At 50.3% G+C, this 15,679-nt stretch overlaps 1 protein-coding gene across 1 annotated transcript in view; it reads right to left on the minus strand.

The window, feature by feature from the left end:
- CSMD2 (CUB and Sushi multiple domains 2) overlaps positions 1 to 15,679 on the minus strand; it is a 262,798-nt gene that overhangs the window by 35,251 nt on the left and 211,868 nt on the right. Inside the window, exons 41-49 of the mRNA XM_051638216.1 lie at positions 14,598 to 14,807; positions 12,848 to 13,036; positions 10,068 to 10,245; positions 9,161 to 9,306; positions 5,730 to 5,810; positions 4,903 to 5,016; positions 2,976 to 3,164; positions 2,115 to 2,261; positions 997 to 1,185 (exon numbers count right to left, since the gene is read on the minus strand). Coding sequence (XP_051494176.1) covers positions 997 to 1,185; positions 2,115 to 2,261; positions 2,976 to 3,164; positions 4,903 to 5,016; positions 5,730 to 5,810; positions 9,161 to 9,306; positions 10,068 to 10,245; positions 12,848 to 13,036; positions 14,598 to 14,807 — 1,443 coding nt within the window. The remainder of the gene's footprint in view (positions 1 to 996; positions 1,186 to 2,114; positions 2,262 to 2,975; positions 3,165 to 4,902; positions 5,017 to 5,729; positions 5,811 to 9,160; positions 9,307 to 10,067; positions 10,246 to 12,847; positions 13,037 to 14,597; positions 14,808 to 15,679) is intronic.

Genomic DNA, 15,679 nt, shown 5'->3' on the forward strand with positions numbered 1-15,679 from the left:
AGTGATTCAGGAGCACAGAAGAGATTTTTTCAAGGCTGCCTGGAAGCTCCCACACTAAATAATCCTGCTTTTCCTTAGAGCTTAGACTGGACAACAATGCAGCCACCGCAGTGAGATTTTGCCTGTGCCGTCTCTGTTCCCTGGCTGCTTTCCAGGGAAGTCAATGTAATATTAATCCCCAGTGCTCAGTCCCCTTGGAACATGGATGAATGTTCAAAGACATTGAAAGGCTTCATCAGAATAAAGATGGGCATTTTACCAACACAAAGGAACAGGGATGATTGGCGGATGGAGAAAAAGGTGCAATCAGAAAGTGAACATAGCGAGGGAGACAAACTAGGGCAGAAGCAAAGCCCCCCAGGGCTCACTGCCCTGTCCTGCCCTTCACTGCCATGCCTGGCAGGAGCCCTGTGCTACCTGTGAAGTGTCATGAAGATCATAGGTAATTAGGAGGAAATGTGGAAGGAACAACTACATGCTTAAATCTTATGTGAAGCCAAGAGAACCTGGGTACCATCTGAATCCCACGCAATTTCTTGATGCCTGTTGGCACATGCAGATCTAGGAGGGCACTTCCAGAAATACCAAAAGAAATTCCAGTCACTAAAACCCAGTGGGAGCTGTGTTCCTGCCAGCCTTCCCAGATTCCTCTAAGCAAAATCTTCTCCTGTCCTTACCCCAGCCTTGGCTGTGTCTTGACTGAGAGTTCAAACATTTCTGCAACAGCAGCATTTGCACAGAAGTGCTCTTCCACCCTTATCCCAGGTCAGACAACGACCCTCTGCTCCTGAATGGTTACTCCCTTCCCTCCTTGCTCATACCCACTCCCAAGGATGTGCATATAAGAGGACCAACCCTCACTGCCCACCAGCAGCTCCAAGCCCCTTCTTCTTATGAACCTGGAGGAATTCAAATAGCTTATTTTTTTTACTGTTACTGCATTTTCCTCGGTCCTTCCTCCCAGATCTTTGTGATGCCACGTTTGCCTGCTCTCACCTTGGCACAGAGGAATGGCTTCGTTCCAGTGGAAGTAGCCCTGGGGGTGCTGGGAGCAGGTGGTGGTGCTGTGCCCCACCAGCCGGTACCCGCTGTCGCAGCCGAAGCGGACGGTGCTGCCGGGCTGCTGGCCCGGCTGGCCCAGGATCAGCCCGTGGGCTGGCGGCTGTGGGAGGCTGCAGTAGGGAGCTGGAGGGAAGGGCAGAGGGAAAGGAATCAGTCCCTGGATGGGCAGCATCGAGACCAGTTCCCTTCCTGCCCTCAGGAGTGATTCCCTGCTTCCCATAACCCCAGGCTGCGGAAGAGAACTTGTGATGGATAAACACGAAGTCAAAGGGGGGAGAGGTGCAGGGCTACTATCCAAGCTTCACTCAGCTCTGGAAATAAAGACTAATTTCTGGTAATTAAATATTACTTAATTCATTCACTGAGTACAGTCATTATTTATTTATGACATACTGGCAAATTCTCAACCCAATTTTATAACTTCCATTAATTAAGATTTGCTTAGTTCCAAAACACAGTAATTCATTCTGAGGAATTCTCAGCAAAGGCTCAGTGTCCAGCAGCAGTTTTGTGCTGAATGAGCAACCAAGACTCCCTGGCCCTGCTCCTGCAAGATGCTGGAGCAGGAGCACAATGGGATTCAACAGTGCATTGTGAATGCTGTGACATGATCAGGGACAGGGAAGTTGTGAAGCTCCCCATGTGCAGCTGTCTCCTAACACATGTTGTGTTTTGTGATGGTCACCTTCAAACATCTCAAAATGACCTCACTGCAAGGACACAAACGTTTAGTAACCCTGCAGCAAACATCACTGTGAATTGCCTGGGATGGGTTTCATTCACCCACAGCCACCTTGTCCGTGGTTATATGGTTCTGATTCTTTAGAGTGGCTGAAAAACCAGCCAGAGCTTCCAGGTTTCTTCTGGAAATAAACCCACCTTCCCCAGCCTCCCCAGCCCAGAATGAGCCCAGCTTTGCGCCCTTCCCAAGCCTTGGCAGCTCCTGCCCACACAGATGGCCTGAGACCCTCTGCAGCAATTTCATGGAGATCCTTGGCTGGAGAGATGGCCACGTTCTTGGCAGAGGCTCCTGGTCCCTGCCGAGCGCTTACCCGAGTAACGGATTTTGAAGCCTTTTCTGCTGTAGGCATGATCAGAGGACCAACGGAGATAGACGTTGTTCCCGCTGCTGGTGACGGTCAGAGGGGCAGAGTAGTTCCCACTCAGGGACAGGAGCAGGGGACTCTGGCCAGAGGGACCTGTAAGGAAGGAGGAAAAGTCAGGGTTGACACCCAGTCACTCGTGGGCCTTAGGAGCCAAGGTGTGTGTTTGCAGAAGGAACAAGGACTCTGTGGAACTTCCACCGTGAGTCCAGGAATGGCAGCTCATGCTCAGGACTTCCTGTGAACATCAGCCCCAGTGCAGACACCTGGTTCCTGGGAAACCAGCCAAATAAAGCCCAGTTGATCATAGTGAGACCATGATTTTGCTCCAGGCATATGCCTTGGGCTCAAGTCTCGATGGGCAACCAGAGGAGCAGCAGCAGAGCACGTGTGTTCTGCTCTGGTTACAAAGCTGCATCACGGTGAATACCAACAGATCCCCTATCAGCTCCTCAGAACTCCTGGGCCCAGAAAATCTGGCCTGCACAGGCTTCAGGAATGAGAAGTCCCACCTTCTCAACTCACGCCTTCCCAGCAACCTCTGCTACAATTTCTCCCAGGAGTTTGCTAACTCTGCACCTTCTAAAAACACTTTAGATCCATCCGAAAAATCAAATAATTGATATTTTTTTTCCCCAGAGAATCAATAAGCCTTAGGAGGAGCTTTCTTTAAGTCCAGCAGAAGGTGACAGGTGTAGTGGTGGAAAGCTCTCCCAGACTGCTCTGGGAACAGAGATTAACTAACAAAATGCTGCCCTTTCTTCCCTTTCCCCTCAGGTGCTGTGCAAGTCAAACTGGTGAATCTCTTACCATCAAAGATTTCAAACTCATCATATTGCTTCTCGCTCAGGAAGTACTCGATGGTGAGGGAGATGTTGTACCCAGGCTCTACCTTCACCACCCAAGAACAGGTCTGAAAGTGAGGGTAACTCCCCACGAAGCTCTGGCTGAGGATCACACCGGTGGAGCCCGTCATCACCTCGTTCATGGGACAGTGCACTGAAAGGAACATGAAGGAGAGACAATGGAAAATGCATTTCCTGTTTTGCAGAGGAAGGACACACGAGACACTGTGGCCAAGAAGGTCTGTCCTGGTGAGCTAGGGCAAGACAAAGCACAGCTCCCACTCTCATATATCCACCACACACCGTGACCCCAGGGGGCCCAGAGAATCCCCAGGCTCTGGGGTGAAGCACAATGAGCTTCCACAAATCTGAGCAACTGCCAGATTTTAAGGAAGGGGCAAAAAGCAGCAATACAAACCAAGAGCTTCAACCAGCTCTGCATCATTTTGCATCTCTTTCAAAATGAACAACAGTGCAACCAAGCAGCTCTGCTCCAGTTGCAGAACACTCCCTGGGAATCCCTGGAAACTGCATTACCTGGGTGAGAACCAGGTGGGGAACTACAGGCTTATCCCAGGTCACCCAGGGAGCTGTTAATCAGGACCTAAGGACTCCAATTCCTTTCTAATCACTACACCCCACAGCTTTTGGAAATATTAAATCCAGCTCCAAGTGCTAAATACAAAGGCCAGCAAAAAATGCCTCAAAAAATGCCCCACAAAGTGAGCAAAAAGTATAAAAAGAAAGGGATCTTTAATCATAACTGTCACCAAAACCCAGAGCTAGAGTGGTACTTGTATTAATAGAAAACAGCCAGAACTATCCAGAAAGAACAGTGTATTCTTTCCAAATCCTTAATCCCATCAGTGATTTTTTGACCTCCACAAATTGGTGGCCAGATGTAATTTAAGCAGTCCCTTTACCCCCAGGCTAACAACCATCAGTAAATAACTGAATGACCTCCCTTTCTCTCCTTCAGTTCATGCTATTTCGGAGAGAATAAAGCTACAGAGAAATATCCCATTATATGGTAAAATGTTCAGATAGGAGGGAATGAAGGAGATGAAATAATCGCAGTTGGAGTGAACAAAAGCACCAGCAGGAATCCAGAGGATAAATAAGGTAACATGGCAGCATGGAAGCATCTTTGGGATCCCTCCTGAGCAGCAGCAAGGTGAACAGCTCAGCGTGCTCAGGGCTTTCATTTTTCTCCCATGTAACACATTCAGTGGCACTAATAGAGAAGCTGTTCCTGCGGGATTGCCTCGCCAGGGGAGCTCGCTCCGCGCAGCCTGTTCCTCCTCGGGCTGCTCGTGTATCTCTGGCAACCTGCCAGCACAGGGTGCCCCCTTCCAGGGTGGGGACATTTGGGTGGCTGTTATGATGACTCCAGGACTGCAGTCAGACACACAGTGTTGTCAGACTTCTGCTCAGGGAAGTACCAGCTACACATGCCTGCCTGAACAGGGGACTTGGGGTATCATTCAGGGGCGCACCTGGATGGTGCAGAGACCCTGTGAATTCCCTGGAGCCAGCAACGGGTGGAGGAACCTTCCCTATAATTTATCAGAGAGCTGCAGCAGTTTGTTATCCAGTAAATCTCTCATTATTTGCTGGTTGTTGCCCTCGGACAGGCTGCAGGGTGGGTCAGGACAACAGCCTTTCCCTGCACAGAGGTGTCTGGCTACCTTCCTCACAAGATCCTGGCTGAGTGATTTTGCACTCCTGGAACCTTGGAGATCTGAGAATTAACCCTAAAGATGCAGGATGTGCAAGGAAACTTCACCCAGCTGCCATCCAGCTTGCTCCCTCCCTTTGCAAACCTCCACCTCTTGCAGCAGTCTCTGGGTGGGGAAGCTTTGGCTGCCAAGGTCGGGCACTCCCAGCTTTACCTTCACAGGTTGGTGGAGGTCCTTCAAACTGGAGATGAGTGCCTAGCTTGCAGGTCAGGATTTCATTTCCTATCAGGGTAAAGCCAGGAAGGCATCTGTACCTCACTATGTCACCTGCAGACAGAAACAGAAAACATCTTGACTCAAGAGAAGGACCAAGGCTGTGGCCTGGGAAAAGGGGACCACGGGGTGCTGAGACCTCTCGACTGAGCCATCCAGCTCAGGCATGACCACACAGCAATAAAAGGCCCAGGAAGGCACGCTGGAGTCTCAGCTGGGCTGAACTGCAGCTGAAACTATCACCATTTGTGCTAACTCTTTCTGGTGGAGACTTCCCTCAAAGAGAGCAGCCAGTGAGGAAAGCTGCTTGGAAAAAACTCCTGGCTACGTGGCCGGTTGTGCAGGCACTTCAGATGTGGCTCTAACTGTGAACAGCAGCAAATAGATGCTCCAGGCACAGCTGATAGGGGTAAAACACTCTCAGAATAACTGCCTCCAAGGTTTCACACAAGGCTTTGTTTGAAACACCTGAAAACTGTCATTGTGGCAAAGGTTTCTGAATGTTTCTGAACACTTTCAGGGCCCTCACAAAAGCCAAACCACTCACAGACTATCAGAGAGGAAAAGCCCTGGGACAATCCATCATTTGACTCCGGGTGTCAGGCTGAGCAAGGTCACACACAGCTCCCCATGCCACACACCAGGACACACACAAAGAGGTCTCCTGAAGCCCCAGACATGGGGCCACAAGGTGTGTTGTCCTGTGGACAGTGCCAGCAGCTGGCGAGGGGAAAGGGGGGCTGGGAGGCCCAGGAGAGGCCACCTACCTATGTTAAATTCTTCATTCTCAGTGATGATTTCTGCATTGGGAACCATGGTTGGAGGCTGACATCTGAAGAGCTGGTAGGCTGGAAGAGAGCAAAGGAAGGGCAGATGTTAAGCTGGGGTGAAGGCACCACAGCCATGCAGGTGCTAAGCACAATGGACATCCAAGCAAATCCTCCCTCTTCAAGAGCAGAAGGAATAGGCAAAAGCCCAACCTGTCCTCCTTTTCCTCTTCAAAGCCCACAGAGATGGCTCCAATTACTCGTGCCCCACCGGAGCTTTCTCCAGTTTCTTACACCCATTAGCAAACAGGTTGTTGTCAGTCTGTGGAGACTGTCCACAGTCCACTGGATGAGCACTGAGAAGATCAAAACTGGAAGAGGGGAGATTGAGGTTGGACATGAGGAGGAAATTCTTGGCTGTGAGGGTGGGGAGACCCTGGGACAGGTTGCCCAGGGAAGCTGTGGCTGCCCCATCCCTGGCAGTGTTGAAGGGCAGGTTGGATGGGGCTTGGAGCAGCCTGGGCTGGTGGGAGGTGTCCCTGCCCGTGCAGGGGATGGGACTGGATGATCTTGAAGGTCCCTTCCAACTCAAACATTCCCATGATTCTATGAAAACACAGGCACTGCTCCCCAGCAGGTGGGTGAGCAGGGCTGGAGCTGCTTATGAAAATAAACACACAAGAGCTGCGAGCACGGCTACATTGAAAATAGGGTACTGGGAACTAAATGAATATTAATGAAAGACATTTTCTGCTATTTGCTCAGCACTTCTCTGCATCCTTGCTCCCCCTGCACCTGACCCTGGACAAGTGTAACTTCCTCTGAAATTTATATCAGCCTTTTAATTTAAGATACTGGAGCTCAAGCTGCTGCTGAATATTAATTCTTACTAACTCAACGATGTTGAACTCTTCACACCACGGCAAGGCTGGCAGTCCTGGCAGCAACCTCAGGGAGGCTTGTGGTGATGCTTAGGTTGCATTAGGTTGCCTTGCCCCTACTCCCTAAACCAGGGTAGGATAATACACTCCCAAAAGGCTTGTGGAAAAACAGGATGTTTGGAGGTCCAGGGAAGAAGGAATGCAGCCGGTTCTGGTTCATTTGAGGGAAGGACTGATGGAGCCCATGTGGGCAGGGTGGAGGAAAAACCAAACACATGCTACTCCAGTGAGCTAAACTCAAGCAGGAAGGGTCAAAGGAAAGCACCAGCTCTGCAACTGGGACAGTCAGTCCCTGCTTTGCAGTCCACCATGGCAGCACAGAGAATGGATGAGCAAAGGAGCTGGGAGAGGATGGGAGGCAGCAGGGAGAACCTTTCTGCTGCACAGCAAAGAGCCATCCCAAAGGGGAACACACCTATTTGCAAGCTTTTAAACAGATGTTTCACAGTGGAGGAAGAAGAAAAGGAAACTCTTAACAAAAAATTTGAATTAAATGCTATTTTAAAAAGCTCCTGACAGCATCTATTGAAGTGGAATGATAACCCAGCATTTAGAGCATTAATCTCCTCTACTTAATGGTCCATATTTCAATACAGAGGTGTGATTAAGAGGGGTCCAGCATATGGCTGATACAGCACCTGTAAAGCTCCTTTCAGCAGCACATCCATTTGTTCTCACCAGGACAAAGCAGCGTCCTGTCCTTGAAACCACACAGGGACCCCCTTAGTTACTGCACCAGAAAACCCCTTCCCACCACACACACATCAGGTCGTGCTGGCACCTGAACTAGCCCCTTTAATAGTAGGTGCAACATCACCATTTTTCAAGGGGTGCTATTGAATCTTCAAGCTTTGGGAATAATTCTTTTGTCTCCCTTCCTCCACCCTACAGAAACGTTTCTTTGCAGGCATTTAAAAGGGCAGCAGTTCTCTGACCCAGTTCTGATCATCCCTGCCTGGGGAAGGACAATTTAAAGCTGAAGAAGGACATCTCCTCTGTCCTAGACCTGCCAGCACGCAGACACAGAAATGGAAAATATACATTGCTATAGATCCTGAGGGAATTGCATTTCCTGCAGTTACACCCCAAAGGGGGATGATGAAGATTTAACTTCCTGAGCCTGCTGGGAAAACTTCCCCCATCCTGGGTGTGCAAGGCCCCAGTGGCAGAGAGAGCCTGGGAAAGAGGGAAGGATCTCACCTGGGAGGCAACCACCTCCATCCCTTACATCTCTGGGGTTAGGCTTTATTCTGAAGTCCCACGTACAAAGGAAGCAACCAGCCAGCAAATGACACATGAAGAAAGGGCTGAGCAGCCACTGGTGTGCCCAGCTGGGGCTGGCAGTAACTGCCCAGCACCAACCCCAGCCCCTTCCTGCCTGAGACTGCCTTTGTGCCCCACACAACCCCTCAGCTACAGAAACCTCAGAGTAAAGTGCCATCAAGACTAGAGAACAGCAACATATGCTGAGGGGCTCTAACCACAGCAAAGACAGCAGCTGATCCATGTGACAAAAGGAAGCCCTGGCTGAGCTGCACTGGTGTTTACATGCTGCTCATTTCCCAGCCAAACTGCCTCAGCCATAATTTTTTGCATAACTGTTACATACACACCAAGGAACATAAATCTCACAGTGTTTTGCAGCACTAAAGCAATTCCCTCCAAAGCCCAGCAAACATTCTTTATATTCAGCCTGCCTGTGCAATCCTTGCCTGTCAGAACTGAACAGAAGCTCAGGCATTCTGCATAGATTCAGCCTGTAATTCATGTAAACTTCATTGCCAGCAAATTACCAAGGCAAGAGGAGCTCTCCATTTGTGCTTCCCAAAACCCCAGTACTGCCATAGGAACTCGTTACTACTCCAATGAAAAGTTGAGCCCTTGTTTAGTGATGGGAAACAAATACTCCCATTTCAATGTAACACCCAACATCTCTAGCATGAGCTGCACTCCCACCAAGGAATCCCCAGGTAATCCAGGGATGTACAGGAAACCTCTTCCTCCCCAGAGAAATGAAGTCACCTCCCAGCTGGAACACAGCTGCCCTTTGAAACAGGACACCGAGATGACCTAATTGGTTTAGCACCACATTAGAAAGACAGAACCACCTCCTGCTAACACTGCAGGGAAGGAGAGCTGGAGGTAAACAAGAGCTATCCATGATAGGATCTGTCGTGGAGATATTTACAGGCATCACCTTGAGGCAGAGGGCTGGGATGGCTGTTAGTTGCAGGCACTGGGCCTGTGCTGGGATGATCACCCTGTTCCAGGTGGGTTTCCACATCTGCACAGGCTCTGACCACTTGCCAGCGCTCAGCTGCCTAAGGGACCTTCAGTCTCAAAGCTGTAAACCTGGGACCTTTGTGGAAGACTTCACATACAAGTGTGCTTTTTCACATCTCTTGCCCAGCACTAGTCCTCCCCACAGGAGCCACAGCTGCCCCGTGCCCCCCCACATCCCACAGCACGTGCAGCTCAGTCAGTACCGACCGTAGAAATAAACGGCAAAAATCCCTCCATTGGCTCCATCGCTGTGGAATTTCATCAGGACCTGATTGGAAGAGCTTTGGGCTGATTTCTTAGCAGAGTTGCCAGTGAACACACCAAGCTGTGGGGCTGTTTGCTGTGGACCATCCCTAAAATCATGTCAGAAACACAAGACAAGAGCATTATTACATGTCTTCAATCCTTAGCAACACACAACCTCCTACACTGCAGGTGCAGGAGCTCCTCCATGCTCTTCCTTCCTTGTCCTCCCTTTTCTACATCTATATATATTACAGCAGCTCCCTGGGCAGCTGACCTGGACCCCCAGCTCCCTCCCCAGTCCATAACCAGGATCACCTCTTCTGGCAGTGCTGTGCTTACTCAGTAGATAACTACAAACATGAACTTCATTTTTAACCTCAGAACTTGAAGAATTAGGGCCAGTTTTCTAATGGAGTTTCACTCCCAAGATCTATGAGGTCCTACAGGTGCTGCTTTACCAAGGCAAAAGCACCAGGAAAGCCAAGGATTCCTGTAGAGCTTCCAACCCCAAAGATAACAGCATTTCCATCCCTTGGCACAAGCAGCCTGGTCACCCAGTGGTCATTCCCCCCACTGACCCTGCAGTCCCTGTCTGCATTTAACATCCACTGTGTTTGGAGACTGCCACCTTGCCCATTTTGCCAGCACAGCACCCTTACAGCACAGGGTCCTCAATCTAAAGGCCCTATCAAGCACCAGGAGTTAAAAACACTCCAAATCTTCATCCCCAGAGAATACTCGTGCCCTCAGACACAGCACTACCCATGCACAGCAGCAACTGGTGCTCTAGTTAATCATCAAGAGCATCTTTGTGAAATGGAGCCTTGGTAGCAACTGGAGTCAGTCCTCACACCTCTGCTGTACCCACCAAACTGTGATGAAGTCGTTGTAGGGCTCTGTTTGCAGCAGAGTGAAGTTGAGATGGATTCCATAGCCCACTGGCACTGTGAGAAGCCAAGTGCAGTCCTGGGAATTGGGGTACTGGTTGGGGAAGCCAGGAGAGTAAACTGTGCCATTCTGGGTGGTGATGTTTCCCCCACAAGGCACTGCAGATAATCAAACAGAAACACACACCTAATGAAGGAATATCCCTCAAAACAACAACTTAAAGATCCTCTATTTCCCATTTCTCTCTCTCTATCTGAAGAGAGAGCAATTCTGGAAGATCCAGCCCCAAAACCAGGCCTAGCTTGCTTTGAATCATTCCTGTCACAATGAAATCTAACATTTTCCACTGAATTCCATCACAATAAAATGAAATGCCTCAGAACTGAAAGAAGAGCATCAGGGTGTTTTTTTACAGATGTGCAAGCCAGGTGTGCAAATAAACTCCAGCTTATGCCCTAGTAAGAGGCTTTGGGCTCCACCAGCTGTCTGCACCCATGCATGGAAAACACAGCTCCTGATGAGATCACACCAGTGGGCAAATCCATCCACTTGTTCATACAGCAGGGCCTGGACCAGGACCATGGAGCAGCTGGCTGTTCACAGAGCACATCTGAGCAGGGGGGAATGAAGATTTGTATGACAGCAGCTTCCAATTCATTAATCAAGAGGACAGTTCTACCACACTAGGTATCTTCCAGGTCCAAATGAACTTGCAAAGTAAAGAGAGGCAATTAGAAACAGGTGGTGAGAAAGAGGGAGAGAAAGATGGCATCCTGCAAGGCCAGGCAGGAGGACACAGCAGGTCCCTGCATCTGACAGCCCCATGTACAGGCACCAGCTTCTGGACCTCCCTGGCATGGAAGTTCAGTTGAAGTCATGATAACATCTGCAGAGTGTTACTGGGAACCTGCAACAACTGCAGGCACAGGGGGAAGTACTGACAGTGTCTCCTGCCTGGGCCAGCTCTGCTCTAGGAGCCAATGGATTATCCCAATCCCTGCTTTAGGCAAACACATCCTCCTCCCCAGCCCAATTTACTCACTCAGGCTCAGTGCTGAACACACTTTTTCATACAGGAGTAGCTCCACAGACTTGTACCACCCTGGCCCTGACCTGATGTGCCAGATGTGAGGTTAGAACCAGGTATTCATTGCTTGGGTCTGCTCTGCTTTCTCACAGGGTCTGTCAAGCTGAGAAAAGCCTGTGTATTTATATAACTCCATATATTCATTTTCTGAAACAAACAGCTAAGGAACCTCGGGGGCCAAGATCCTTTCTGCCCTGCAAAGCAGCAGGCAGCCTGCTGAGCCCTGGAAAAACTCCCTGGAGTGGGGCTGGAAACCTCAGCTTCTGTGCATTTATTGTAGAATTACAGCTTCTCTTTTAATTAAAAGGGTTTTCAGCTGTGACCTGCGTGGGAAAGGTGAGGTGGGCAGCCCAAGGCAGCCAGTCCTCACTGCTGCCATGCAAAAATGAACCATTTAAGGGAATAGCTAGAAGAGGAAAGCTCTGTGCTGGCTGCAACAGCATCACCAGCTCAGCAGTTGGGCACATAGAAAGAGGAAGCAAATGGTCCAAAGGGTGCCTAACCCCTCACCTCCCTGTGCTACTGGAAGAGCTGCAGGGCGAGAAAGGTACTTAAAAAACACGAGGAAGGATTGGATGGCTGTGACTGGAGAGCTGCTGCCTGAGGTAGCTCAGGGCATCATCCTGCCACGAGCAACACTCACCTCAGCAGCAGCACAGGACCTGCTGCTCAGCCAGCACACCCCTCTGCTGGGGCACTGCAGCACCAGCTCAGGAGTCAGTTCTTCATGTTTTGTGTTCTCAGGGGCTTAGGACTTAAATGAGAAAAAGTATCACCTCTCCTCCTTCCCCAGCACACAGTTCTTGCAGACCAAGTGCTGTGAGGAGGCTGGGATAAAGGGCAGTGCCCCTGGGAAACACGGAGGGAAATCTTCCCTCAGCAGTCCTGAACTTCTGAAGGGTTCATATGAAACCTTCTGAAGTAAACCACACAAACCCCTGCCCATTGGCACAAAGGATGAAAGGCGGAAACTGCCCTGGGGGGGTTTGAAAAGAGAATTTGGACATCTGAGCTCTGATGCCTAGAACACAGACCCTAGGTCCTCCTAGCACACACGGTCTTCAGAAAGGAGACCATGTTGAAGGTTCCTGAAGAATTCCCATCTGGATCATTTTGGAGATACCATCATTGCCACACTAAGGAAACTAGACAAGGACACAGTCTTCCCACACTAAGAACCCCCAGAGCTGTAATGGTCTTTTACCAGGGACTGTTGTTATTTACCAATGCTAACTCAGTTGAAGTGAACACTGCTGCAGGAATTTCACAGCAGGCAAGGATGGTTCTTACAATGACCCTGGACTGCTTCATGCTGCAGGCACAGCTCCCAGTGGCACCAGCAGGGAGACTGACAGATCTAGTCCTCACCCACAGCATCAGGATCCAAACACACCACCTCAAAAGATGCACCTTGGTTTTGAACTGTTCAAAATGTTTGCTTTGACCAGGCTGAAACATGTTGAACATCAACTGACTGAGAAGATGCTTCACCAGCTCCAGGGCTGAGGCTTTATTCAAAGGGCACATCCCCAGCCTGCCTCCAGCCATGCTTTTGTTTCCAGAGAGACACCTCCAGCCCAATAACAAAACAACGATTCAAAAGGAGACCAGAGCAGAGAGCTGAAGCTTTTTCTCCCCCCAGAAATGCCCATCCAGGTGACCCAAAGCCATACCTTCACACCTGGGCAATGGGTGGTCCCAGTTCCTGTTGGTGCCGTGCTGACAGGTCAGGACGGGGTGGCCGATCAGCTGGAAGCCAGGCAGGCACTCAAAGGAGATGGACTGGCCAACATTGTAACCTGCTCCTCTTACAACACCATTAGCAAAAGGCTCAGGGTCAGGGCACTCCTGCAGCTCGTAGGCTGGGGGGGGTGGGGGAAGAAAAAAAGAGAAGAATGTTTCATATTTCATATTTTCTCACAAAAGCAGGAAGAACATACTCCCCGTGCTGCTTGGCTACTTCCTCCTCATACAATGGCTTCCTTGATGGAGATAAAACTTCAAGGAACCATGCCCAGAGCTGCGTGGAGGCTGAGGGAAAGTCCTGCTGCTGCTCTGTGGCAGCCTCAGCCAGGAGCACCAGGCTGTGCCCTGCTCTGCTGCAGCCTCGGAGCCTGGATTCAGAGTCCCCTCACACTTCACTTCTAATAGGGAAATCTGCCTTGTTTTTCAACAAAACATGAACAACCCTGATGAGGAATGCAAGTCAATTGGTTAACATGTTCCACCTGGCATTATAAATTATTGGTCAGCCTTGCTAGAGCTAATTTGCATAGCAATTTCCATGAGATTACCCAGCGTGCCTCACAGAGCACATTCCTTCCTAAATTGTGCAGCAGCGCATGAATTATATGGTGCATGAACAGGACAGCTAAGACAAAATTAATGTTTTCAATTAAGTATGAGTAGCAGCTTTTATTGCTATTTCTGGGGAGGCAGCCCTTTGTCAGTCCTTGGCTGGCTCACATGGCTGGAGACACGTGCTCCATCCTTCCCACTCCCCAGATCTCTGTCCCAGCTCCTGCGTGGCAAAACCCACCCAAAGTTTGCTCAGGATGAAGGACACGATCTGCCCTGGGTGTCCTCTGCCCCTTCATATTCCCATACACCAAGAACAGGTGGATGGACAGAGAAGAACAAAGGGTTTTGCAAAGACACTCATCAAGGTAGAGCAGTGGATCAGGCAGGGCTAAAAGTTCATGTTGTCTTTCATGTAGGCAGCCCCAATCCTGCACCTTCAGAGAGCAGCAAAGCCACCAGGAGACCCAGCACTTCCAGGGCCTCATTCTGCTGGGACCAAGGCAGCTGCTGCTCAGAGGACACCACCTTCACAACTGGGGAGCTGCCTGAGGACTCAAGCTGGGTAAGAAGGTAGGCACCTCCATTCCCACCTCATCTCCAAAATCTTTTCATTTTAGTAACTTATTTCTCTCCTTTCACTCCAGGTATCCACGCCAGCCCCTGTGCTATTGTATTGGGCTGTTTCCTCCTTCCCTGCTCCCTCCAGCAGCCTGTCCCAGCACCAGGCTGCAGCTAAGGGTGCATCTGGACTTCAGCTGAGGCCAAATAATAGCTACAAAATTCCAGAGTAAACTCCTGGCTGCTGAGGCCTCTCCTCTCTGCACATGACAGTCGACACAGCCAACATCTCAGTGCATCAGGCCAGACTGAATTCCACTGTCACAAAGCACTCTGGGAACATTTGTTACCTGCCTTAAGCAGGAGTCAGAGTGAACAGATCCCAGTCACTAGGATCAAGCACGGCCTTCCTGTAACACCTTTACACTCTTTTGGATTAAGTCTCCACGGAGCTGATCCAGCAGGACAGCAACAACTGTGACACCTTCCTTCTCTCCATCGCCCTCACCATTTGCACCTGGGGACAGGATTGTCCCACTTCTGCTTGTCCCGGGGCCTCCTTACCTTGGTATTCCAGCTTGAAGCCCGGCTTGTTCTCAGAGTGGTCACTGTGGAAGTACAGGGTGGTTTCGTGGGAGGTGGACAGGAGGGAGCCGGGGATGTCGGTGCCGCTGAAGCGCCCGATGACGCTGCTGGTGTCGTACGGCCCGTTGCGGATTTCCACAAAGTCATGGTTGGGCTCAGTGGAGAAGTTTAGGAACTGGATGTGAGCACCTGGAGAGGAGGAATGAACAGTCTGCCTCTGAAGCTACACCCAAGCCTTAGCACATCAGCACCCACAATGCCCAGCACAGCCTGGTCCATCAGCACAGCACACCCACCACAGTGGAGGCAGAGGGTGCCTGTAGGTACACGGGTCCTGCTGGTTTCAGGCAAGCTCAGGCTCTGAACCACTTCAGTTTCATGCTCTTGGAGCTCCTGTGCATGCCTCTCCCTCTGCCTGACACCCCAGAAAGCAGAAGGCAAGCCCAGAGCTGCAGGATCCCCCCTTGCCACACTGAGCACAGGCAGTCAGACAGCAGGGCAGGACGGGCTGAGCCAGGAGCTGCCTCCCCCCCCCGGCTCATGGCAGCTACACCAGGAGCAGGAGAGGTACTGCAGGAACCCCAAAGAGTCAGGTCTTCTTCCAGGCATGCAACACTTCCATCTCCTCGCAATGAGGCACCCTGATGGGGCTGGAGGAGAGCTGAGCTGCAGGTAGGCACCCTTCCCTCTTATTACATCCCGGTTTTGAAGGTGCTGGTGCCTGCATGAACTGTAGCTGAGGTGGGACATGATCTGACACAAGCTTTGCTCACTGGTTACATTTACACAGGGTGATGTAACTGGTGATGTTTGAAGGCTATTACAGATGATTCAGAGACGTGCCCACAAACCCATCAACCTGTTACACTCCATGGTGACCTGTAACCACCTTTTGAAAGAGTATTTCTCATTTCATTGCAACAGAGAAATGCATCTTTAATGAGAAGTGTGATCAGGAGGTCACACAACAGTTTCTGTAACTCATCTTGGCAAGCAATGCATCCAGCACTGACCATGCCCTGACCAAACTGGGTCAGTTTTCTTCTTCTCATCTCTTTTGT

This window comes from Apus apus, chromosome 21 (assembly GCF_020740795.1).
Source record: "Apus apus isolate bApuApu2 chromosome 21, bApuApu2.pri.cur, whole genome shotgun sequence".
In the NCBI taxonomy this organism is placed as follows: Eukaryota; Metazoa; Chordata; class Aves; order Apodiformes; family Apodidae; genus Apus; species Apus apus.